This window comes from Nelumbo nucifera, chromosome 8 (assembly GCF_055504915.1).
Source record: "Nelumbo nucifera cultivar China Antique chromosome 8, China Antique-T2T, whole genome shotgun sequence".
NCBI lineage: Eukaryota > Viridiplantae > Streptophyta > Magnoliopsida > Proteales > Nelumbonaceae > Nelumbo > Nelumbo nucifera.
In genome coordinates, this window is record NC_142656.1 from 11,378,157 (window position 1) to 11,404,601 (window position 26,445).

The 26,445-nt window shown below is 37.7% G+C and overlaps 3 protein-coding genes and 1 non-coding gene across 5 annotated transcripts; 2 read left to right on the forward strand and 2 right to left on the reverse strand.

Annotated features, from left to right (window-relative positions):
- Window positions 1–3,011, forward strand: LOC104592250 (FCS-Like Zinc finger 10-like). 2 transcript variants are annotated; one of them, XM_010251504.3, is made up of 3 exons: window positions 1–310; window positions 1,226–2,328; window positions 2,455–3,011. In XM_010251504.3, the coding sequence occupies exons 2-3, from the start codon at window positions 1,247–1,249 to the stop codon at window positions 2,606–2,608; spliced, it is 1,236 nt and encodes a 411-aa protein (XP_010249806.1). In that variant the 5' UTR covers window positions 1–310; window positions 1,226–1,246; the 3' UTR covers window positions 2,609–3,011. The 2 variants fall into 2 exon arrangements, with proteins under 2 accessions (XP_010249806.1, XP_010249805.1); XM_010251503.3 differs by having other exon boundaries at window positions 64–310; window positions 1,186–2,328.
- Window positions 3,012–8,862: 5,851 nt separating this feature from the next.
- MFP1 (MAR binding filament-like protein 1) lies at window positions 8,863–17,977 on the forward strand. Its single transcript, XM_010251505.3, has 4 exons — window positions 8,863–9,238; window positions 15,498–15,562; window positions 15,665–15,805; window positions 15,984–17,977. Exons 1-4 carry the CDS (start codon window positions 8,953–8,955, stop codon window positions 17,688–17,690), a joined length of 2,199 nt encoding a protein of 732 aa, XP_010249807.1. The 5' UTR covers window positions 8,863–8,952; the 3' UTR covers window positions 17,691–17,977.
- Window positions 17,978–19,453: 1,476 nt separating this feature from the next.
- On the reverse strand, window positions 19,454–19,527 carry TRNAR-UCG (transfer RNA arginine (anticodon UCG)). The gene has a single exon. It is a non-coding gene; the product is annotated as a tRNA-Arg (tRNA).
- Window positions 19,528–21,177: 1,650 nt separating this feature from the next.
- LOC104592252 (putative E3 ubiquitin-protein ligase RZFP34) lies at window positions 21,178–26,079 on the reverse strand. The gene is made up of 11 exons (XM_010251508.3): window positions 25,734–26,079; window positions 25,218–25,305; window positions 23,496–23,555; window positions 23,362–23,394; window positions 22,531–22,608; window positions 22,399–22,442; window positions 22,250–22,290; window positions 22,042–22,124; window positions 21,838–21,929; window positions 21,641–21,752; window positions 21,178–21,566 (listed from the first exon to the last, which is right to left on the reverse strand). Exons 1-11 carry the CDS (start codon window positions 25,940–25,942, stop codon window positions 21,426–21,428), a joined length of 981 nt encoding a protein of 326 aa, XP_010249810.1. The 5' UTR covers window positions 25,943–26,079; the 3' UTR covers window positions 21,178–21,425.
- Between the last annotated feature and the right edge of the window lie 366 nt (window positions 26,080–26,445).

Sequence of the window (26,445 nt, forward strand, 5' to 3'; positions counted from 1 at the left end):
CCAAAAAAAAATGAAGAATAATACGTATTTGGTGGCAGATACTCGTAAAGTATACGTATTTCTTGTCAATCATGGGCTGTGTGTGAGAGAGATTATATCAGAAGCCTCACTGCTTCGCTGATTTTGATGCATGGAAGGGAAGATACAACTGAAGAGCGAGAAAAAAAAAAGAGAGAAAAGAGCAGAGAGAGAGAGAGAGAGAAGGGAAAGAGGAGTACTGCACAAGTTTCATACCTTTGTCAAACATATATTTTACTGCTTCTGGGGACTCCTCAAACTCATCTGTGAAGTTCTCAGGGGAAAGAACCAGGTGGGTTTTCCATATTCTTTCATGATCCTCTGTTGCATTCCTTGTTCCGGCGATTGTTGAGGCCCATTTTATGGATTATTGGAGGTTGGGGGAATGAAAGATATGGTTAAGCTTTGGCTTTTCTTTTGTTTTTTTATTGGGTCCATCTCGTCGTGCATGGTCTGTAAGATTGTTCGATGCATTCATGGAGTTGCCTTATCTGGGTATCTTCCATTTGATGCTTTGATGGGGGCTTAGTGATGCATTTTTTTTGGAGTTTTTTTTTTTTTTTTCTTACATGGGTTTTCGGAGTCGGAAGCGGGATTATAAGATTTTGTTTTTGTTATTGTCATCTGCATGCATAGAACATGTGGTTCTTTGAGCTTTTCTGCTGTATTGATGGAGTGATTCCTTCTGGTTTTTTGAACTTCTGTATGGAAATTAGATAGAGATGTGGACATGTGCCTCTAATGCATTGGCTTTGATGATCTTGAGTTCCCCTCTGTATTGAGGAAGTACCTTTTCTGTTCCTAATTCTATTTTTGATTCATTACTTTCCGATGTGATTCCGGAGGCATTGTGATGCATCTGTTAATGCTTTCCATTTGGGTCTTTTGGAATTTTCAATTTATGATCACTGCTCATAATTCTTTTTGATACCCATAACAACCCATTCAAACTCCATATCAATATCATCATCCCCCTCCCCCCTCTCTGTGATTTTTACTTTTTGAATGCATGAGTGGGTTGGTTCTCATCTTGGTCTATAAATCTGTTGCAATGTTTCTCATTTCTGCACCTTCTGTAGCTCATGGATGTCATAATCTTTGCTTATGATCCATATATTGATTTTAATTGATATCTAATAAATCGTGTTAATGTACTTTTTCCGTTAGCTTACCTAAATGCTGAGAAAGAGTTTCTACTTTCTTCAAGGGGGGCTGAGGTCTTGAGATAATGCTGAGGAAGAGGAGCAGATCACTTCAGAAAGATCAATCCAAGAGCCATATAATGCCTGATTGTGCTTCGGAGTCAGGTTTTCAATCTGATGTCTCGGGGCAGAAGCATAAAGGCAGCTCTTTTTTCAGTGTTCCCGGTTTGTTTGTAGGGTTTGGGTCCAAGGGTTTATCAGACTCTGAGTCAGCTAGGAGCCCTACATCTCCCCTGGACTATAGGATTTTCTCAGGTCTAGGCAACCCCTTTAGGTCTCCAAGATCATGCTCTGATGGCCCTCAAAAGAGCTGGGATTGCAGCAAAGTGGGTCTCAGCATTGTGGATTCACTCAATGATGAATCCAAGCCATCTGGGAAAGTTCTCCGATCATCAGAGAGTAAGAGTATTCTGTTTGGATCGCAGATGAAGATGAACATCCCTTCTCCCCGTAGGCATTTGGAGGGTTCGGTTGATTCTATTGTGGCACCCAGGTCTCTGCCCAAAAGCTTCGTGCCATTGCCGCATACCCTGATTAAAATACCCCTTATTGAAATCCAATTAGAACCCATGCAGATTGGAAAAGTCCGATCTTGTCTGTCAGATTCCGGCAGATCATCACCACCTTGGGATTTCAGCAGGTCCCCATCACCCTTAACCAACTTAGCAAACGGTAACATCAATTCAAATGTCAAAGATATTTGGGCAGAACAGAAAACCATTCAATCTGGTTCACCTCCCATAATTAGCGGAGTTCCAAATTTAGACAATTCTTTGGGTATGAAACCAAGTTCACTTCCGATATCCATTGGTTCTGGCCATGGGTTTATGGGGTCTCTGTCTGCAAGTGACATAGAGCTTTCTGAGGACTATACCTGTGTAATTTCTCATGGCCCAAATCCTAGAACAACTCACATTTTTGGTGACTGCATTTTAGAATGTCACATTAATGATTTAATCAATTGTAGTAAGAAAGAACAAGGGATTGGATCGCCCCGGGTGGAGAAGCGCTCGGATGGTTCTGTTCCGTACCCTTCGAATGATTTTTTGAGTTTCTGCTACTCTTGCAAGAAGAAATTGGATGAAGGGAAGGACATCTTCATGTACAGGTTAGCCCAAAATCTTCTGTTCGCCTGTTGCATACCATGAGATTCACTATCTGAAAATATTTCATGAGTAAAAGTAAAACGTACTGCATTTGTTATTGAGACTCTGCTGTCTTTCGACTGTTGCAGAGGTGAGAAAGCATTTTGCAGTAGCAGTTGCCGTTCCCAGGAGATTTTGGTTGAAGAGGAAATGGAGAAAAGTAGCAATAATTCCTCTGAAAACTCTCCCGAGTCCACCTGCCCTGAGGAAATTTTCCTAGCCGGCATGGTTGTAGCTACATAATAAAGCACTATAAAGCCACCATTCCATGATTGATGAAATTGTCACAGAGGTAAACACCCCAGATCATCTGTTTAAAAGAGCTGTCTATGTGAATCTGTTATCAGCCATGGATGGTCGTTATGTACATTCTCTGTTTGCTGATTGAGTTTCAGCTTTCATGGTATTGGGTTGGTCATGGGCGGCAGACTGCTAGCTTATTTTTTGTTTGTTTCTTTTCTTTTTTCCTCCAAAATTGGGACATTGTTGCAAGCTTAGACTTCTGATGTCTCATAATTTTGATTAGAAAGGGTAGAAGCTGATGTACTGGCTCCCCGCTTTTTCATTGTTCCTGCTCTCTTTTGGCAACTGTTTATCGATAAGCTTCTTAACTGGATATTGAATATAAGTTACTTTTACATGAAAATGATTCGCAACTTGTTTCAATTACATTCTGTAACTCATGTAGTGTATTCTCCACATGAAGTTTGGACTCCTCTTAAATAAAGCAAAGGTTGATCCTAATCATCCTAATCTTCAGTCAAGTTTCTCATATGACTTGTTAGAATTATCAGACATGACTATTCACAATCTTAACAGAGATCTGAAAGTTATACCCAGGAGCTGTCATGGCCTTCCACAAAAATCACGTTATTCTCAAGGATACTGGAAAACACTTGAATACCTGAGACTGAGAGAGCTCTGTAAATTGCTTCTGCATTTGCCATACATCTCCACGAATGGTATCCCACGCTCTGAACATTCACATGACATGAGCCTCATTTGCAGTCTGCATCTGTCGCAACCAGCTGTTGTTATCCGCCATTTGGTTTTGAGTTTCGAATATCTGGTTTACATACCAACCAACCGAACAGTGGTTCAGGAGACCACCGTTGATCTTTGATTTGCTGTTGACTGGGAGATTGAATGCTTTCTCCATCCACCCAAAGTCCCAAACTTTGTTAGTAATCGACCCGATAGTTAAACAATCTCCCATGATCAAGGGACTACGTTCAATCCTGCACAGACTGAAACCAAGCTTAACCATGGTTACTTCCTCTCATCAGGTCAAACACCGTCATCCTGCATTTTGCCAAAATAGCTTCAAGACTTCCTCTGGCAATCCATGACCGATAAAGAAAAGATATCGTGGCATGTTCCAACTGATAAATCCCATTCTCAGGGTATGTCTCGAACAGATTACTGAATACTGACTAGCCTTCTCGAGGCTCGAGCTATCGATTTCAACACTTTGAGAAAACATTCCCATCAAATCGTTCTTCAGGAATCTACTCTTTGATGGTTCAGAATTTCGAACCCAAACGTCAATTTCGGTTCCCTGCCGATTTGACGCTTCATTAGAACAGGCTTGTATCAAGAAATGGTGGGTGACCCTCCAAAGAGAATCATCTTGAACTTGATTTCAATTAAGGTTGTGTTCCAAGTTGGGTCTCTGGTACGCCTCTCCAACTGAAAACAGTGTGCACGATTTGAGTGGAGGGAGAGAGAGGGAGAGAGAGAGAGTAAATGGGTTGTAGAAGAAGAAAATGCTTGTGCAGTTTGTGGTAGGTCCTCTTGAGAAGAAACCACGGGAAGAGCAACCACTGCCATGCTATCCTTTCATATGTCAGCCTCAAGTTTTATCCATGACTCCATCATCTCTCTGTAACGGCAAGTTTGGGTAAGATTTGAAGTGTATATATATGAAACTACAAGGTTGCCCTGTCTAATTTCTAATCATGGGGACTTCAGAGTTCAGACTACTCCATGATCAAATGACACAAATGAATCTGCACCATTAGCCCACAGTTTGATGGGTCCCACGGGCACGCTCAGTATTAGTATTGGACCTAAAATTTGGCATGACCGGACCATCCAAAACATGCAAATGCATGCCCCTTGGTGTAGACCAGAAGTAGCCAAGTAGGGGTGTCAAGTCGACCGGATTTGACCCGATCCGTCCAATCCAATACGACTCCATTACAAATGGATCAGGTCAAATCCAAAGATGAATAATTTAAACCATTTTGTATTAGTCCGATTCAATGTATGGACTGCCCAATCTGTTCAAACTGGTATTTATTTAGATTGGTTCCACTCCAAATCTGGTTCATATTTTTTATAGATGGACTGGATATTGGTTCAATCCGATCCGATCCGATCCAAATTCACTATGAATGGATCAGTTTCAATCCAATCAAATAAATACTTTAAACCATTAAATTTGGACTGATCCAATTCAATGTTTTATTGGTCTGTTCAATTTGATTTTGGTGGTGTTTGGAAATTGGAATCAATGTCCTTTTCTAAGATGTGTTTTCTCAAAAAATGGTAGTATAATATAAGCATATTGTTTTTCAGGTTTTCTATTTGGTACCATTGCTCCACATAAAGTAGGAGAAAAAAAAAAGAGAAAAATGTCATTTTCTCATACCACACCTTTTCCAATTTCTAAGACGTGGTATGAAATTTTTAAAATAAAAAAAAAAGCGACTAACTGGATGGCATTAACGTGAGGCCATTTTCAAAAGAGATGGCATTGATACCAAATATCGGATTAGTCCAATCCGATGCAACAATTCAGACCATCCAAACCGGTCCAATTGGTTATAATTCGGATCGGATTCAATCCAAACTCGATCCATTAACAGCCCTAGAACCCAATAACGCCATTCCCTTTTACCTCTCAATCCAAATTTGAGAGAGCATCCCAACACGCATTGGCTAAAGTTTGTGGAGATGAATATCTTCCAACGAGGCAACAACCAATTGGCCCAAATGAACAAAAGCGCAGAAACCCTTTTGACGTGGAGTTATATCATCCTGAAATTAAATTAATTAAGAAACCAGAAAGGAATCCAGCTTCATGATAAAATCACGGAAATGACACAAAATGTGTGGCTGAAACTGGGAGTCGTACCTTTTGAAGTGGCAGCACTTTTTCAGTCATTTATCCAACTACCAAAACTGCCCTTTATAAATTTTCAGTGGTAAGTATGTAACTGAGACTGAAGGATCATACTTTACAAAAATTTGGGATACTGAAATTCAGGCCAGTGACTCAAAAGTTTGGGGAGATGAAGATCAGGGCGATGACCCAATAGTTGGCATGGTCAGTCTGGTGGCATAGTTAATGGACCTCACATGCACCCTCCTCTGTCTCCTTTCTGATAGGGTTAATGAACCTCACATGCACCCTACTCTGTCTCCATCCCGAAATTTTACTATCAATTGTAATTTGTTATACTAAAAAAAGGCAGATATGTGCTCCAAAACTATTTGGATAAGCTGCAGCCTGTAGGGGACCTACGGACCACAAAAATCTCTGATTGTTCTGTGCCTTGTTTATGGCTTGAGTAGAGGATAGCCCATTGGTTAGCCTGTTTAGATATCTTTTTGCCCTGCCTGCCCCTCATTTTTGTGATGTTTTTGGCCTCTTTCACAGTTTTACCTTATTCAAATAGCCTCAAATTTTAGGGTTAGGCCACATAAACAGAGTTGCAAATGGATTAGATCGAATCAGATATAGGTAGGGGTGTCAATGGACCGGTTTTGGATTGAATCCCATCCAAACCAAAATCAATTTAGACGGTCCAACAAGACATAGTGAATTTGGTCAGTTCAGACTTAATGGTCCAAAGTATTTATTGAAATGGATTGGATCTGGTCCATCTGTAATGAATTTATATTGGATTGGGTTGGATTGAACTAAAATCTGGTCTATTAATAGAATATAAGAATATAAGTGTCAATAGACCAGGTTTGGGTTAGAATTAATCTAAATCAAAACAGATTTGAACAAATTGAACAGTCTAAACATTGAATTGGACCAATGCAAAATGATCCAAAATATCCATTGGATTGGATTAGACCTGGTCCATTTGTAATGGACTCATATTGGACTAGATCTGATTGGACCAAATCCAGTCCAATTGACACCCCTAGGTATAGGTAGATCCAAATTTGATTTGTTTATACTATAATTCAGATAGGACTTTATCCATTAGATTTATATCATATTAAAATCAATTGGGATTGCAATTGGATAATGAATAAAGTACACTAAAAATGATAAACTATTATATTAATAAAATGATTTTGATATTATATTTCATGAACCAAATGAATTCAAATTTACTTATGTGAAATTTGAACATATGACAATTTTAGTAAAAACATAAACTTCATCTCAACTTTACCGGTAGACTACATGTATATTATATAATGTTAAGTTATATCTTTGCCTTTACTCAAACATGTGCATAGCCCGTGTCCTTACACTACTATGTTTAAACCAAATTAAACCGGATTATATAAGACTAGATAGGTCTGGATCAATGTTTGAAGTAACACATTTTTTTAATTAATTACTAAAATTCTTAAAAATCTATGTAGTGAAATAAATTAATACTTTCCAAATCTATACATTATAATAACAAAAACTCTTTTTAAGGATAATTAAATTAATTGAATTTCTATTAAAACTTACCAGATGGACTTGCCACTTGAGTTTTTCAACAAATGTGTCTAGACAAGTAGATAATGGTGTCCCCCTAATTGTCTTCTTGAATTATAGTTTATGTGGTAAACAAAAGGACTCTCATATTTAGCCATGTCATTTTATCTAAATAGGTTTTCATTCTCTAACGTCTCCTCATGTGAAAGGACTTGAAGCCTGAACAAGCAGGCCCACCTATACCTTGTACTGAAATTTAATTAATTATAACGAGAGTGGCAAGAATTGACATTAAATCACTCATTCAGGCTGAGGGAACCATTGAACATAAAAGCTTAAAACTGTCAGGTGAAGTCCATGAATAGTGAATAAGTTTTTATTCTTTAACAAACCCAACAAAAAAGCATACCATCCATTATTTTGAATTTTAAACAAATGGTGATTGTGAAGTTTTCAATTTCCAATCAATGATGTCATGCCAATCAATGATCTACAACTAATGGTGGCGTATAGTGAAGACTTGGGATCAAATCACATTGCCACAAAGGATTGGGGGATCAAGGGTATTTGTTACATCATCATTCGAGCCCAACTATATAAAGCCAAGCTCAAAGCCTGGCCTGTGAACAGGTCTAATCCCAATTATATGGAGTCACTTACATGAATCCTATTTCACCACTATGTTTCCATTTCACTATTTACTACATATTTCATGATATTACTAAAAGTGAACCATAATTATGAGTTTTTTTGGCACAATTATCCTTTAAAAGCTAGAATAAAATAAATTATTTTTTTATCTTTCTCTTGTGGGTACGAATCATGGCAAATAAATGTGAAGTTTACTCTAGAAAATAATGTTGAAACAATGTAGGTGTCTGGCATCGGTGTAGGGAACATCGCACCGTTTTCTCATAAAAACAGTGCTGGGCATGTGGAGTTGTAAGCAATTTTTTTGTTTGGAACCAGTGCTGCCACATAGGCGTTTTCTGAGAAAACACTGGTTTTGTTTGGTACCAGTGCTAGTAGCAATGTTTTCAACATTGATTTATATTATCCAATGTCCAAGATGATGCCACATTGATGCCATATTATTGCACCGCTACATGTCGTTTTCTCAAAAAACATTGAATTTGGCATTTCTCCATACCACACTTTCCTTATTTCCAAAGTGTGGTTTGGAGCAACATTTTTTTTTTGGAAAAATGGTACCAAACAAGAGGGTGTTGTTTGAAGCACCACTTTCTCTTATGTGGCACCTACATGGCATCATTTTCTTAGAAAACGGCATCGAAGCCAAACATCACCAATGTGTTTGTACATCAGCATTCATAGTTGATTTCAGTTGGAGTATATTAAGGGTTTGGGCTTTCTTTAGAAAGGTTTAGGGCCTATTTGATTCTCGGGAATAGGGGTATGAAATTGGAATCGGAATGGATCATTCCGATTCCAACTCTCTGATTGGGCAAAATCAGAATCCCATTCTCATTATTGCAAGAATGGCATTCTCCCATTTGAGAAAAATGTCATTCCCTCCCTTTCCCTTCAGAAATAAATCCCTTTTCAGCTGAACCAAATAGACCATGGGAATTAAATTCCATTCCATTCAGATTGGTGTCTGAACCAAATAAACCATGGGAATAGACCATTCAAATTCCGATTTTGAGGTATTTTGTTTCCGATTCCCATGGACTGACCCAAACGGACCATTCGGCAGAAATACGCTTGAGGTTAAGTTAATGAGGGAAATGGTTTTGTTGTAATTAATTGAAACAATGGGACCATATGGTTTTCTGGTTTCCATCACCGGTAGACCCACGGTCTCCAACTACAAGTGAATAGATAAAGAAAAAAGCACCCACAGCTCTCAGAGTCTGAAGAGTGTTTCATTAATTCTTTCAAGGCAAAAGCCATGAGCTTCGTGATGGGGAGCTCTTGCTTTCTTCAATCTTTACTTTACCAGTCTCCTACTGCGTCTTCTTCCTATTGTCCATCATCTTCCTCCTTCTCTTCTAACATAAGAAATGCAGACAACAACAAGAATAACAGGAGGAAGAAAGCAGCTGCCGCGGCTTCTATGCGCCAAGAAAATTCAAATGAGGGCATTATCTACAAAAGGAGAGCGATTCTTCTTGTGGGTGTTTCTGCTCTTCCCTTTATTCAATCCAGGGCGGGAGCTGTGGAAAGTTTAGTGAACGGTGAGTTTGAAATCCTTCCAGATTTTGATTTATGGAAGAAATAAAATCTTCCAGATGTTGATGAAATTTTTGCTGTTTCTGATTTTGGTGGGGAGGGAAGGTAATAGGGTCTGGCTTGAATAAGAATCTTAGAGTTGAAATTGATGAATTCGGTGAGTTAGCTACAGAGTTCTGTCTACTGGGTACGTGTTTTCAGAAGAAAACGTATTTGTTTCTTTCATTTTGGATGATTAGTTCTTGATTCCGGTTGCTTTCTTTGCTTGTACCAAATCCTATCTCTTAGAGGGAGGAGTCTTGTGGTGGTGGTGGTAGGGGGTAGCTGATATATACGAGTTTTATCTTGAAACTTTCTTTTTCTTTTTCTTGAAGTCGGTGAATTATAGTTGGATTGATGATATTGTTATGTTCTGAATTAAGTGCTGAATTTAAAATTGGAATGTTATCGGATAATAAACAAAATCTGGTATCACCAAAGTTGATTTTGTCGTTACTTGATTTTGCTTGGATTTAGCAGAGACATTGTAACTGGTAATTGTTTAATACATAAAGCTCCCTAGAAAGTAGAAACTATTTGTTTGCTTGCCCAAGCAGAATTGGTTTTAAGAAGTTGGAATTTCATTCAGGAAGCAGTGAGTAGATGTGCAAATGAAGTGGAGTTACTTGGTATTGTCCAACTAGATTTACTGAAATTTGGTATTTGTCTTGGGAAGCAAAACCACAGAAGCATGAAGGATACTGATGTTATAGAAATTAACATTATTGATTGTACTTCATGAGTTTTCCGTCAGGTGCATTATTACTCTGGTGTTCATGGTAGTGGGAATTGTTATTTAGCGCACCACTACTTTTCCGATAGAATGCATTCATTATGGATGTCGGTAAAGTAAGAAAGATAGGATTTGATTGATTAAGAGATTTGAATAAATTTAGGAAGGACTAGATTTGAATAATTTTAGGAAAGTCATATCCTAGGATTAAGGGAAAGATTCAGTCAATCCCTGATTGCGAGAGATTCTAGGGGTCTGCCTTTCCTATCTTTTCTTATTTAAGTTGTATGCTCAACATGTTTTTATTATCAATAAAGAAAATTCTCTTCTCTCTCCCTCTATATTTCGCCACATGGTATCAGAGCTTTAGGGTTCGATCATGAATTTTAAGGCCGCCATGGTTGGCTCTGGTTCAGCCTCTTCGGATGCTACCAGCAGTGTAACGTCTTCGGAGGGAGGTATTCAGTCAGCTGCTATTTCTCTTTCTAAGAATTCTCTTCAAATTACCATTCACAAATTGAATGGAAAAAATTATCTTGAGTGGTCTCAGTCCGTGTGGTTGGTGATCGGCGGCAAAGGGAAACTCGGCTATTTGAACGGCGAAGTGAAACCGCCAGCCACTGATGATCCAAAGTACAGGCAGTGGCGTTCTAAAAATTCGATGGTTACCGCCTGGTTGATCAACTCCATGGATCCGGTGGTTGGAAAACCATTCATGTTCCTGCTGACGACTCGCGATGTGTGGGAAACTGTTAGGGAAACCTATTCGGATTTGGACAGTTATTCACAACTGTTCGAACTGAATACCCGAATGTGGAAGATGCAGCAAGGTGAACGTGAAGTAACAGCTTATTATAATGAGATGATGGCTGTTTGGCAACAGTTGGATTTATTTGAAGAAGAAGAATGGGAAAGTCCGAGTGACAGTGCTCGGTACAAAAAGAAGATAGAAAGAGGCCGGGTATTTGTTTTCTTGGCTGGTTTGAATAAAGAACTTGATGAGGTTCGGGAACGTATCTTAGGGTGAAAGCCCTTGTCGACTATAAGAGAAGTTTTTTCAGAAGTGCGTAGAGAAGAAGCACGGCGGCAAGTGATGTTGAAGAATGCTAGTGAAACAAAAACAGAGAATGAAGGGTCCGCTCTTGTGGCCCGAGGTGCAGACTTAGAAGGAGACAGATGAGGAGGAAAGTAGAGGCCTTGGTGTGATCATTGTAGAAAGCCATGGCATACTCGGGAAACCTGCTGGAAGCTGCACGGGAAACCGGCGGGTTGGAAGAAAAAATCAGGCAGTGACAACAAGTCAGGGGGAGATGTCCGCGCGTTTCAATTAAGCAATTCGGATCCAGGGCAGCAATCATCTTCAGAGTCTCTTCCTTTCACAAAGGAACAAATAGAGCACTTATATAAAATGTTTCAATCTCAATCGTTAGGAAATTCTAACCCATCTTGTTCTCTAGCTCAGTCAGGTAATTTTTTCACTGCAGCCATTGCTTGTACCAAATATAATGGCTCTTGGATATTAGATTCAGGTGCCACTGATCATATGACCGGCACTTCGCAATTCTTTTCTTCATATACACCCTGTGCAGGGAATCAAAAGGTTAAAATTGCAGATGGTTCCTTTGCTACTATTGCTGGGAAAGGAACAATGTCTATTTCTCCTTCTCTAAACCTTAAAGATGTTCTACATGTTCCTAACCTATCATACAATCTCTTGTATGTCAATAAACTAACCCTTGATCATAATTGTCGAGTTAATTTTTGGTCTTCTTGTTGTGAATTTCAGGATTTAACCTAGGGGGAGATGATTGGGGGTGCTAAACAGGATGGTGGCCTCTACCTCTTTAATAAAGGATCAACCTTTGGAAGGCAAGACCGATAGACTTGTTTCAGTTCTATCTTTGTTTCTAGTGACAGTGAAATTTTGTTATGGCATTATCGATTAGGACATCCTAGCTTTCAATATTTAAAGCATCTATTTCCCAAGTTATTCATGAATAAAAATCATTCAGTTTTTCAGTGTGAATCTTGTGAATTAGCAAAACATCATCGTGCTGTTTTTCCGTCTCAACCATATAAAAAATCAAAACCATTTACCATGATTCACAGTGATGTTTGGGGTCCTTCTAGAGTGACAACTCTTTCTGGAAAACGTTGGTTTATTGCTTTTATTGATGATCATACTAGGGTCACTTGGGTTTTCCTTTTAAAAGAGAAATTTGATGCTGAAACTGTGTTTAAAAATTTCTACAACATGGTTCAAACACAATTTCAGATTCAGATTAAAATTTTTCCAAGTGATAATGGAAATGAATTTTTTAACAATGTATTAGGGAATTTTTTTGCTGAGAAAGGAATTATACACCAAAGTTCGTGTAATAATACACCTCAACAAAACGGGGTGGCTGAAAGGAAAAACAAACATCTCCTTGAAGTTGTTAGAGCTCTAAGTTTTAAAACTATGGTTCCTAAGTATCTTTGGGGAGAAGCCGTTTTAACAACCACTTATTTGATTAACAGACTTCCTACACGAATTTTGGATTTTAAAACACCCATACAGGTTTTCACTAACTGTTTTCCAAACTCTCGGCTAGTGACAAACATTCCCTTAAAAATTTTTGGAAGTGTGGCCTTTGTTCATAACCATGATCCCAAACGTTCAAAACTTGATCCAAAAGCACATAAATGTATTTTTGTAGGCTATCCCACTAATCAGAGAGGTTACAAATGCTTTGATTCAGTTTTGAAAAAGATGTTTGAGTCTATGGATGTCACCTTCTTTGAAGGAACCTCGTACTACAGCAACTCCCATCTTCAGGGGGAGAGCAACACTAGTAAAGATGGTTTTCTAGATAGTTCTGATTTAATGTTTGAATTTGTCCATAATGATGTTCCTCACAACCGGTCACCGAAAGAAAGTGAAGTAGAAAATACAAAATTAGTGGAAACAAATGAATTAAATATTGAAAATGTTGAGTCTACCAATGAACAACCTTTGGTAATGTCATCTCAAAATGAAAAAGTTGAAACAACAGAGATGCGTGCGAAACAGTATAAAGGGCTTGTATATTCAAGGGAATATCTAGCACAGAAAAGGAGAGGCACTATTCCGCAACATCAACAAAAATCTAATCAAAGGTTGGATCATGAAATTCATGATAATTCTTCAAAGATTCCTGAAAATATTCCTCCAGGTAATTTTGATTCTTCTAGTCAGCTTGATCTTCCCATTGCTCTTAGGAAAGGTGTTAGGTCTTGTACAAAACATCATCTGTCAAATTTTGTATCTTACAAAAATATTTCACCTTCATATTGTGCCTTTATTTCACAACTGTCTAGTGTATCCATTCCTAACAGTATCCAGGAGGCTCTAAATGTTCCTGAGTGGAAAGAAGTTATTTTTGAGGAGATGAGAGCTGAAAAGAATGCTACTTGGGGGAAAGTAGATCTGTTGGATGGAAAGACAGTTGTTGGGTGTAAATGGGTGTTTACTCTGAAGTACAACTCAGATGGATCATTGGGGAGATACAAGGCTCGCCTAGTAGCTAAAGGCTTTACTCAGACATATGGAGTCGACTACTCTAAGACCTTTCCTCCAGTGGCGAAGCTAAATACAGTTCGAGTACTCTTATCTGTTGCAGCTAATCTTGACTGGCCACTGAATCAGCTGGATGTGAAGAATGCCTTTTTGAATGGAGACTTGGAGGAAGAAGTATATATGGAGCCTCCACCTGGTTTCACTGAGAAGTTTGGAACTAAGGCATGCAAGCTAAAAAAGTCTTTATATGGACTTAAACAGTCTCCCAGAGCCTGGTTTGAAAGATTCACAAGGTTCGTTAAAAGTCAAGGATATAGTCAAGGACAATCTGATCATACTCTTTTCACAAAGAGATCCACCAAAGACAGGGTTTCGGTTTTGATTGTCTACGTTGATGACATAATCTTGATTGGAGATGATATTGAAGAGATGAGCAAACTGAAGCAGAGCTTAGCCAAGGAATTCGAGATTAAAGACTTAGGCCAACTAAGGTACTTTCTTGGAATGGAAGTGGCAAGATCAAAGAAGGGCATTGTGGTTTCGCAACGAAAGTATATTCTAGATCTCTTGAAAGAAATTGGAATGAGTGGTTGCAAACCTTCAGACACTCCGATAGAAGTTAATGCTAAGCTTGGAGAAGTTAAAGATGGGCTTCCAGTAGATACGGGTAGATACCAAAGGCTGGTTGGAAGATTGATTTACTTGTCACATACACGTCCTGATATTGCCTTCGCTGTGAGCATGGTGAGTCAATTCATGCACTCCCCGTATGAAGAACATCTTGAAGCTGTGTATCGAATACTTAAGTATCTAAAAGGCACACCAAGAAAATGACTCTTCTTTAAGAAAAGTGAGAAGAGAGGGGTTGAGGTGTATACAGATGCAGATTGGGCAGGTTCGATTACTAATAGAAGGTCAACTTTGGGGTACTGCACATTTCTTTGGGGCAATTTAGTTACTTGGAGAAGCAAGAAGCAAAGTGTAGTTGCTAGAAGTAGTGCTGAGGCTGAATTCAGATCAATGGCTCAAGGAGTGTGTGAGGTTCTTTGGCTAAAGAGGGTTCTAGTGGATCTTAAGAGACCAGTGAGTTTTCCTATGAAATTGTATTGTGATAACAAGGCAGCTATCAGCATTGCTCATAATCCGGTTCTACATGACAGGACTAAACATGTTGAGATTGACAGACACTTTATAAAGGAGAAGCTTGAAGAAGGAATAATTTGCACTCCGTTTGTGCCAACCACGCAACAAGTTGCAGATGTCTTGACTAAGGGCTTATTGAGACAGCCATTTGAGCTTCAAGTTAGCAAGTTGGGCATGATAGATATCTTTGCACCAACTTGAGGGGGAGTGTTGGTAAAGTAAGAAAGATAGGATTTGATTGATTAAGAGATTTGAATAAATTTAGGAAGGATTAGATTTGAATAATTTTAGGAAAGTCATATCCTAGGATTAAGGGAAAGATTCAGTCAATCCCTGATTGCGAGAGATTCTAGGGGTCTGCCTTTCCTATCTTTTCTTATTTAAGTTGTATACTCAACATGTTTTATTATCAATAAAGAAAATTCTCTTCTCTCTCCCTCTATATTTCGCCACAATGGAAGTTCAGACCTGAGATCCCTAGATGAACAACAATGCAAGTTTCTAACGTTTTGCATTGCAATATACTGTCCATTTTTTTTCTATTTGGCGAAACTTTTCCTGGCCCAGAGTAGCGATTTGATAGAGTATCCTTGATAGGAACTTATGCTCATCCATGCCTTAGTCATATTAGTTAGAAAAGATCGAAAACTGAAATCCATTCCCGAGTACCTCCAGCATTATTCAGAAAGGTTCCTGATGAATTTGCTTCTTTAGTTTCTTTTTCATTGAATGGACTAATCTATAATCCTTGCTATCGTTAAGTTTTGGATTCTATTGTCAATTGTCATCCCTTCTTTTTAATTTTTATCAGGAGAGAAAATTGCAGAAAAGCCAGAAGGGGGAAGTCCTCAAGAACCAGGGAATCTTCTTAATGAGGTCTGAATATCAGGCTATCCTTTTTTGTTTCATGAGTAAATGAATTTTATGCTGAATGTTAGTTCAACCTGAAACTGACAATTGGATAGCTTTTCTATTCAGAAATTAGATGAAAGGGAAGCCCAATCAAATCCTTTCTTGGCTTTATTGAATGCAGTTGGGATTATTGGCTCTGGTATTCTTGGTGCATTATATGCATTGGCACAGAAGGAAAAGTCAGAGACTGAAGCAACAATTGAATCTGTATAGCATCTTATACTTTCATAATCGGCTTGTTATATATTTTCTGTTTCAATTGTTATACTTGTAAGTTATACCAATTTTTTAGTGTTGAACTGTTGATTTTTTTGAACAGTGGTGGAGGGTAGTTTTAACATTCTGGTAGGTTTTGTTTATATTTGTACACTCTTTGCTATTGCAGATGAAGAACAAACTGAATAAAAAGGAAGCTGCCATGACTTCTTTGGAAAGGAACATGGAAAGAATGCTACTGAAAGAACAGGAAGAAAGAAAAAAACAAATCCGAAAGGCAAAAGAAGAACAGCAGTCTTTGTTTAACCAACTTACTTCTGCAAACACCACAATAACGAGCTTACGACAAGAGGTACAAAGTGAGAAAATGTTAATTGAAAAGCTTAATGCTCAAATAGATGGATTGCAAAGTGACCTCACAAAGGCTGGGAATGATAAAAATGCGCTTGAAGCCAACCTGAATGAGAAGCTTCAAACTATTGAAGTTTTACAAGACAAAATAAACTTGCTCAGTATAGAACTCAAGGATAAGGAAGACAAAATTCAAAACCTCAGCTCCACACTTGCTGAGAAGATCTCAGAGTGTAATAACTTGGATGTTATCTCCAAGCAAGCAAAGGCTGATTTGGCAGAAGCAAACTCAAAAATCACAGGGTTGAAAGAAGAAGTTCTCAGAACTCAAGAGGAACTAAATTTGAAGAATTCTGTAATAGAAGATCTGAATGCCAGAATAAGTTTATTAGTTGTTGAAAGAGTTGATACTAACAAAAGACTTGATGCACTTCATGAAGACTATAATGACTTGAAGTTATCTTACGAAAAGAAAGCTGCATCAGATGCTGAATTTTTGGCAAAAAGAGAGCATGAACTTCATCAGCTTGAAGAAAAGCTCGGTCTTTCTTTGGATGAAGCAAACAGAAATCAGGAATTAATTGGTTGTTTGACTCAAGAAAGAGATGATTTGAGAAAGATGCTGGAAATAGAAGTGAACAATGTGAAGAACCTGAGACATGAGCTCCAGACCACACAGGAAACTCTTGGAGCATTAAAGATTGAAACTTCTGATCTCTTGAAGCAATTACAACAATCAAAAGATTTATGTGGAGAACTTAAGTCTGAGGTCTCCAGACTTCAGGCAGAGCTCACTGATGTGCACAAGTTGTCAAAAAGTAGCCTGGACGAGGCAAGGTTGAATTCGGAATTACTGTCAGGTGAGCTCACATCAGTCAAGGAAGTTTTGGAAAAAACCAAACAAGAGCTCCAAAGTGTGTCAAATGAATTGGCTGCTGCAACAGAAGTTCGCGAGAACTTGAAGAAGGAACTGATTGGTATATATAAGAAAGCAGAAACTGCAACCCATGATTTGAAGGAAGAAAAGAAAATAGTTGCTTCTTTGAAAAAAGAGCTGGATGCTTCAGAGAAACAAATCTTGAAGGATAAGGAAGAAAGAAAAACTCTCGAGAGAGACTTGGAAAAGGCCACTAAATCACTTGATGAGATGAATAAAAATGCATTGTTGCTTTCAAGAGAACTAGAAAGAGCTAATTCTAGAATTTCTGATCTTGAAGAGGAAAAAGATATTATTTACAAGTCTATTGCTGAACAAAAAAGTGTATCAAAAGAAGCTCGGGAAAATTTGGAAGATGCTCATAACCTGATATCAAAACTCAGGAAAGAGAAGGAGAATTTGGAGAAGAGAGCAAAGAAGCTCGAAGAGGATCTTGCTTCTGCAAAGGGTGAGATATTGCGCCTGAGGAACCAGATCAACTCATCAAAAAGTACTGCAAATGATCATCCTGAGAAAAAGAGTATGGATGAGTCTGAAGCTGTTGTAGCTCTGAAGAAGAGTGGTAGGAGGAGAAGGGGTGGATCCTAGTTAGGTGCTTCCGGATGAGATGGACATTCCAATATTTTTCCTTTTTGTGTCATATACAGTATTGTTTGGGGTCCCATCTTGAGTTCTCATCCATTCTGCTTTTGCATTTTTTTCTGCATATTGTTAACCATATAATACAAAACTGAACCATGCAAATAGAAGAAAACATTGATGCCTGCAAGAGTTCTTGGTACAAACTTGATCAATGTATGCTTGTGTGTCTAACTGTACTGTATATTTTGCCATTGAGGAATATATTTTAGCATTTACAGATTTCTCTGTCCGAATGTTGTTTTTTTCTTCAATTTTGAAGAGATGGCATGTGATTCATTGTTAAGACTAGCTTCATTAGATTGTGAAGAAAAGAGTCTGGTTTAACCCAGGTAAATTGCACATTTGCTTTTTCGTCTCCCTCTGCATTTCTTACTTGTCTGTGTGTGTGTAAGAGAGAGAGTGATGGCTGGGAATTTGCAGAGATTAGTTTTCAAGATAATCAGTTTATAAAGCTTGTACAAGGAAAGATGCTGCACATGACCAAGTGAAAGAATTGGATAGAGTAAGCATATGTTGAACTAAGCAGTGTGCAACAATATTACAGATTCGAGGTACAAACTTCAGAGAGCAGTGGGAGATTGAATTCAATATCACCCTGCAATCGACCAAGTGAAAGGAAAGATTGGTGACCACCTTGAAGGCAAGCAAGACGACTTCATTTGATTGTAGTTTTTCTTGATCTTTTAAAGGCAGAGCTGTCAATGGACCGAATATTGGTCCAATCTGATCTGGTCTGGTATGAGTCCATTACAGATGGACCAGGTCTAATCCAATCCAATAAATATTTTGGAGCATTCTGGATTGGTCCAATTCAATGTCTGAGCCATCCAAACTGGTTCAAATTGGTTTTAATTTACAATGGATCTAATCCAAACCTGGTCGTACTCTTATCTTATGTCAATGGGCCAGATATTAGTTAAATCCAACTCAGCCCAATATAAATCTATTACAATTATAGGTCAGGTCCAATTCAAGTAAATACTTTGGACCATTAAGTCTGACTGGTCCAATTCAATATATCTTATTGGTTTGTCCAATCCGTTCAAGGGGAACCACCATCTTATGGAAATGGTTAATTATCGTAAGTACTGAAAAATTAAAGTAGAAAAGTGCAGGTTGGGTGTGGGAAGAGTACAAATAAAAATATATACAGTGCAAATACTAGGTGTAGAAACACAATATACAAGGTTTTGTGTTATACATATTTGTATTTATACTCCTCCCAAACTGAGCCTTATGGATGTCCAAAGCTTAATATCATTAAGCAGTGGTTTTTTGAAATATGCTGAGAGCTAAGAAATAGGGAAAATGGATACTAAGAAAATGGATGTCCAAAGCATTTCACCTGGACCCAAAGGTTCAAAGTATCCATTTTCCCTTATTCTTAGCTTACAGCCTAATTCTTAACTTTGAACATCCACATACTCCTTAGGCTCCGTTTGGGACAAATATGTATAATGCAAAACATTGCATATTAAATTTCTAAAATGGCATACGGGTTAAATCATTAACGTTTATTGTCATCCCAATGAACCTATCTTGGTGATTTTGTTTGATGGGAAAATCATAGTCCAACCCTTGTTGGGTAGAGAAAACTCAGAAAAGCCCTGGGATCAAGATGGATTAGTAATCGGAGTTGGAGATGTTGAAGTGGAACATGGTAAAAATAAGGGAAAGGAGGAAAATTTTCTGAAAACATTAAAACAAATCGACCACAGTGGGAGTCGAACCCACGACCTTTTGATCCGAAGTCAAACGCGCTAATCCACTGCGCTATGCGGTCATGTTGCTTTTCTTTTTCTTTCTACTTTTATAAGAATGGAGGTTTTCTTTTTTTTTTTTTTTCCAACAAGGCTCCAAGCCATGGAACTTCTTTTTTCTTTTTGTAGGAAAAAAAAAAAACATGAAACTGTGTTTCTTGATTGAACGCCCAGGACCCAGGTGTCATTATTGACTTGGAAGAATATGACAACACTCTCTCCCCTAATCCCCTTTTAAGCATTTTCTTTAAAGCTCCACTAGTCTCGATCGAAATTTATTAAAAAAAGGAACTTTATGACATTTCCAATTAAGTAATGGCCATCTAAATCCAATTCAATCATTAGTTTTTAGGATTATTGTATATGCATGGTATTGATGATTTACATTTATGACAGAACATCAAATTTCACATTACAGGTGAAAAATAATAATTTATATTAACCAATTCAGTGGTTTGTGATTAAAAAAATATATATATTTTCAGGAATTTGTATTGACCAGCCCAACACATTGTAAATAGAAATGGCAATGATATGAAGTAACATGTTAGTAATGAGATCAAATCAGCCCCCCATGACGTTCCATAGTACATTTCTGCCGTGTATTGAAAACATCTCCAATAATAATGTCGTCATCGGGAGATGTTAGCAAAGATGTGTTGTGGAACATTGTGGGGGATAATCTTGTGGGGGGCTGATTTGAACTCATTAGTAATACTCTTAGGCCTCATTCCTTTGTTGAAAATTTGTTTACCCATGTAAATGCATTTAATTGTCTTCTTTCATAAAAAAAATAATATTAGTCGGGTAAATGAAGCAATTTATCAATTTAACCCTAACTTCTGTTCTGTGTATTAATAGGAGCATTGTAAATTTTAATCAATAATTTGGACAATTCTCCTCCATAAATAAATGATTTATCTAATAAAACTTACTTGAAAAAACAGCCCATAAATATATCAAGGAAAAATTCACCCCTAATTTACCCACAAACAAACAAACCCCTAGAGATGAGTATAACAAGGCAGCTCATCCGAGGGTGGATTCAGTCCTCATAAAATTATGCTCACACCATTCTCACAGCCTTTTTCAACCCTACATTAGAAACATTTTCATACATGAGGGGGAAACATTCCCAATACAGGCTGAAAAAAAATACTGTGAGATCGGTGTGAGCACCAAATCCGATTTCAGCTCATCCATGACTTGCATAGGGCCATAAGCCCGGGTTCACTTCGGCTGTTGGGGCCCAACAGCATAGGTTGTTTTGTCTGTTGAAACAGTTTCTGGGCCATAAGCCCGGGTTCCCAAGCTGATGCTTGCAAACAAGTTTAGTCTTCCGAATGCCTCTTGCCCAAAATCCGAAAATCACGGACGAATTTTCTCCACGCCGCCTTGTAAGCCAAACGCCAAAGGTTTAAGACAGTTGGGATCAGTAGGCACAACCTTATAAGCACGTTAAATGAACACTTAAAAATGTTTCCCTTAAAATACCTCAGCCTACCTTGAAAAAGATCAATACCCACTTTTTGACAATTTTCTAAGTATTTATCCAGTGGTCATTTAAAGTGCTTATTTTATTGAGCTTACTAGATCCCGCCCCGGTTTAAGAGAGCACCTGCTCTCGCTCTCAGCTGTTTACACGCAACAGAATAGAGAGAGATGACAACAAATTGAAAAGAAACGGGGCGCAAGTGAATTAGCACCACCTGTGAAAGCGGTGGATTTAAACAATCCCAGTTCAACAACAAAATATATCACAAACTCGAAAGCAAAAGACAACGAGCACGGAATGTTACAATGACGCCAACTAGTAGCAAATATAAGCTGCAACTTTTTCATTGCCTTTTGAAATTTGCATGATTGCATCGACGGCTTGATGCAAAGGAAGTGAATAGATAAGCGCAAATCCAGATCCATTCTATCTTGAGAACGAGGATGCGGTTGATGTTTCACCTCTTGTCTGCCGAGTATTGTAGGATTTACAATTCAGACATTTCTGAGCCACAACATGGAATTGGACTTGGGAGGTTACTCCACAGTCATTGCAGAGGATCCACACCTGTTGGAAGCATTGCATAGTCGTCATTGGGAACATTGAAAATTAAAAGGAGAGAGAGAGAGAGAGAGAGAGACCTTCTTGTTGTTATAAGATTCAGGCATGGGTATTGCGGCAATCTCAACATCAAGCATTTCCCATACTTTGGACATATCACACACGGATTTAGAGCAAAGAGGGCAGGCATATCTGCGCATTTAATGAAGTTAGTATTTCCATTGAAGATCTTGGACATGGGACAAAGAACAAGCAGAAAATGAATCGGAACACTCACTGCAGGTGCTCTTGCATCTCCTTTAAGCAGTTCTTGTGAATAGTGTGTCCACAAGGCAAGACAGATACATCATTTCGAGACTCAAAAAGATACTACAAATTACCAGTATGTCATGTTGTTAGTAAGCATCCGGATATGAGATTCGAAACCCCCTCATAGAACAGTAAAGAACATGAACAGAAAATTATGTAGGGAATATCTCACCTCAAAACAAACCGGACAATCATGATGCATAGCACCTTCCACACAAGGATGACTATTCTTCAGCAGAATTGAGTAACAGCAACCTTTATCCAAGAACAATATAGAAATCACTCATCATTTAAGTGGTCATTCATGTCCATATAACTAGTATTTAACAAGATACAATGATGACTAGAAAACACATGACCATCAGACATGTTGAACTCACCGCATGTATAGCAATGAAAGAATTTCTCACGCCCACCAATCCTGCAAGCAAGCATAGATTAAAACATCTCCATGAAAAACAAAAACAAAATATAAATTTCTCAAACAAATAGCTGAAAACAAAGACTCTTAAATGTTGGAGGATCATACCTGCAAATTCCACAGCCATTGCAATGATACTGTTCCTTTGATGTCTGCAATTGGCAACACAGGTAAGATTATCACACATCCTGGTACCAGAGGTCCAGAGGAATTAGGAACTTTTAAGGTTTAGAAACTTACATCATCATCATACAATTTACAAGTCTCACAGAAATACTTCCCCATGCACACACCACAGTTTATACAAACTTGCCGGACCTGCCGACCAAAGTAAAAAAGTCCACAGAAATGTAAGATACTGACACATATATAAACTCCATTTCCTAAGATCCTGAACACAGATACAGCTATAGGTACCCCATTAGTGTGCCAATATCATGCTTCTATATCTAATTTTTTAAGCGAAGTTTTATTTTTAATTATTTTATCAATATCAAGGTTTTATTTCTCAATATGTATTTGTCACATAAGTTAATTAGACTTCTAACAAATATAAAATTTCTATGGTATAATTTGTTTAAACAAAACATTTTACATGTTTTAGTGTTAATGCTATACCATGCACTATCTAGTGTCACATTAGGTATATCTCATGTCTGATACCACTAGCTAGGCAATGTAAGGTTTTAGGGTAATAGTAGGTATATAACACTATAGAGAAGCTGCACAGCAAAGCTAGGGAAAAAGGAGCCCTTGGGCTGTGTTTGGATTGCATGGTACTAGTGGAAAAGCAGCATGGATTCCAGAGTTACAATTGATAAAACAACAAACCCCCTGGGTCATTGATTCAATGAAAAATACAGATAAAAATCCCCCCCCTGCTCCCTCTTTCCTTTGACTCATTTTTTCAGAACTAAACGGTTGGAGCCAGATATCATGAACTCTTTTCCACTGCTCATTTCCACTTCCACCCTAATCTAAACACAGCCTTAACAAAATATTGTTACACAAAGAAAGTAAATAAGGAAAAAAATCATAGATGTTTACTTACTTAAATACCATAACATTTACCTCTTGCTCTGTGCCACATAGTGAGCATATCACCTGAAAAAGAGAGGTAACTAATTAAATTCAAGTATTTCACAAAGGTTGAAAACTCAGACTGCTAGCAGGAGGGAAAGGGAACATGATGTTACAGAATATACCTGTTGCACTTCATGGCGTGGAAGGTCATGTCTCAGCTTCCTTTCCACATCAATATTGTTCTGTACAAAATACACATTGGCAACAGTGTGAATTTGATAAGATTTGCAACCAAGAGATACAGTAGTAACATTTTCAACCAAAGATGAGAAACCAAAAAACAAAGAAACTTAAATCCAATCAACCTAGAAACACTACTGCTGTATTGGATCAAAGTTATAATGAATGTACACTATCCTAAAGGCTGAGAAAACTTAATAACTGAAGACCCAGTGCACTCCAAAATGGCAAAATCTAAGGTTCAGTTTGGTAAGAGTGCAAATACAAATATGTTCAGTACAAAACCTTGTATACGGACTTAATATTTGATGGTGTAAATACTACTAAATGATCTAGTTTTACACTGCACATATTTGTATTTGCACTCTTCCCAAACTGAGCCTAAAAGTAAAGAAACCTCATGCTATCCGGCTATCCCTGCCTAAAGTTTTGTTTTCCAATACTGCTTGGAATAAAGAACCAAGGAAAAAAAGTTGCCTAAAATTTCCCCTGCTTAACTGATATCCAAAGTGATTGACCAACTTAGGGATTTGAGACTGATTATGAAAATGGAAGAACAAAAGTGGAATGTTTGAGCTCAGTTTTGATGGTAAACCAGACATTCAGACTGTCTTTGGTTTGAAAGAGAAAGAAGGGGAAGGAAGGAAAACCTCTTCCTTAAGGCTGTGTTTGGCTTGAAAGAAAAAGTAGGGAAATCCTTTCAAACCAAACACAGCCTAATTGACTTAATTTCCCTTTCTTTCAAACCAAACATAGCCTTAAGGTGTGGGAGGTGATAGAGAGCACCAAGGGGACATAATAGAGATAATCTTCTTTTTCCAAATAGCATACCAATCTTACATACTCTGACAAGGGATAGAATAATCAGCTTCTAGAGGGACCTTGCCTAGAAATAAAATAAAAGATGATTGTGATCATCTGTTACTAGTATTGGTGGTACTAGAATGCATTCAGCAAGTGTAATAAAACTAATGAACAAAAGAAGGAACTACAGTGTGAAGAACATAATGACATATAGAACATAAATTGGATATATCAATGTCTTGAAGGACATGCACAAGAAAACTACAACCCTGCAGATAGATTGATTCAATTTTTGCAAGACAAACAAGTGGGATCAAGGTTGACCTTGAAAATGCATCCTTAGGCCTGTTGCCCGTATTCAAGAAGATACTTAAATTGCACTTGGGCTTCGAGTTTTTCAAATCAAGTTGTTTAAAGAACACAAAAGACAAGCTTGATATAAGTTTCAAGAACTCTTATTTAATGGGTGTGCATGAGAATAAGTTGATCTATTTTATACTTATGATTTTATATTTCATCATGAGATCACCAGTTATGGTCTTACAGTGATCAATTTTCAGAGTATTTCCAAAAAATTGTATTTGCATATGTACTCTCATCACTTCAATTTTTATCACAAAACATGTTAAATCAATGACAGCATACTTCATTAATAACACCATGTGCGTATAGGAACAACAACTCCTCCGTAAAAACAAAAAACACACATGCTTCAGTCGTGTAAAATGAGAACCTTCGTGTAAAATGAGAACCCCCACCCCCAAAAATTCTATTCAGAAATAATAACACGAGAATATACAAGACACAAACAAATACTTGAAAGATTCTTTTAATCCTTTTAATAGAGAAGCCTCACCCACCTTTGCTTCATTATGGCAATGGCGACAATCAAATATCTCATTGCAGCACTGTGCTCTAATGCGGCATCTTCGCCAATAATGGGAACATCTACAAAAATGAAAAGTTGGGAATTAACCAAGAAAAATCAAATTCACATGTATTAACAACAAAAACAACTGACAACAAAATCAAATTCACTTGTATTAACAACAAAAACAACTGACAACAAAATCAAATTCACTTGTATTAACAACAAAAACAACTTACAACAAAATCAAATTCACTTGTATTAACAACAAAAACAACTGACAACAAAATCAAATTCACTTGTATTAACAACAAAAACAACTGACAACAAAATCAAATTCACTTGTATTAACAACAAAAACAACTTACAACAAAATCAAATTCACTTGTATTAACAACAAAAACAACTGACAACAAAATCAAATTCACTTGTATTAACAACAAAAACAACTGACAACAAAATCAAATTCACTTGTACTAATGACAAACACCAAAGATAGCAAGCATACCCATATTCCATAAATCCTTTGTCTAGCCTTTCCATTGCAGTGGTATCAACATTATCTCTCACTTCCTCTGTCTGCACGCATTCTGCATTGGACTGCTGCAAGCATGAAGATGCAATCTCTAATGCATTAAGCTTTCCATTTGTATTCTTTGGTGTTTCCATTTTGTTATGTTGAATAGCTACAGAATGATTGCCCAAAGCCTCCTCCATCAAATCACGAGTCTTGAGTGAAATGAAAACTTACAGCAGAGCTAGCAACAAACCTAAACACCTGCACATAAGAATAAATTTAGCTCAATAAATCTAAAACTCAAAAAGGCATATTTAGTCAGCCGATCAAGCCAGGCAAACACCGCATCCTATTGTTGCTTTCTTGTATACTGCTGCAGACCAATTGAAATCAGCAAGAACACAATCCACTAATGTTGAAGGGCTCCATTCAGCATAACTCCAATAGAAGGATTCATCAGAACAATCAGAGATATAATAATTATAATGAAGCATTGAAGAACTCCAGAGTCTCCAGCTGCCACTATTAACCAATAGTAGTACATGATCACTCGGTTTGCTTGAAGCAGTGCTGAGACCATTTTGAGCTAAACTGAGGACCAGCAGCAGATTCGCCCCAACCTCTGGTAAAAGCAATATATCACAAAATCAAGCCCATAGGTGGTAGGAAAATCATACAGGAAAAAAATTACAAAGGATCGGAG

What these genes read in the sequence shown, in the direction of transcription:
- MFP1 (XM_010251505.3), top strand. Translation starts at nt 8,953, where the DNA reads ATGAGCTTCGTGATGGGGAGCTCTTGCTTTCTTCAATCTTTACTTTAC. An exon ending in CAGGGAATCTTCTTAATGAG is followed by an intron (nt 15,563 to 15,664) that starts GTCTGAATATCA and finishes TTTTCTATTCAG; the next exon opens with AAATTAGATGAAAGGGAAGC. An exon ending in CTGAAGCAACAATTGAATCT is followed by an intron (nt 15,806 to 15,983) that starts GTATAGCATCTT and finishes TTGCTATTGCAG; the next exon opens with ATGAAGAACAAACTGAATAA.
- LOC104592250 (XM_010251504.3), top strand. Translation starts at nt 1,247, where the DNA reads ATGCTGAGGAAGAGGAGCAGATCACTTCAGAAAGATCAATCCAAGAGC. An exon ending in AAGGACATCTTCATGTACAG is followed by an intron (nt 2,329 to 2,454) that starts GTTAGCCCAAAA and finishes CGACTGTTGCAG; the next exon opens with AGGTGAGAAAGCATTTTGCA.
- LOC104592252 (XM_010251508.3), bottom strand. Translation starts at nt 25,942, where the DNA reads ATGGAGGAGGCTTTGGGCAATCATTCTGTAGCTATTCAACATAACAAA. An exon ending in GTAAATTGTATGATGATGAT is followed by an intron (nt 22,443 to 22,530) that starts GTAAGTTTCTAA and finishes TGCCAATTGCAG; the next exon opens with ACATCAAAGGAACAGTATCA. An exon ending in CTTTCATTGCTATACATGCG is followed by an intron (nt 22,125 to 22,249) that starts GTGAGTTCAACA and finishes TCTTGGATAAAG; the next exon opens with GTTGCTGTTACTCAATTCTG.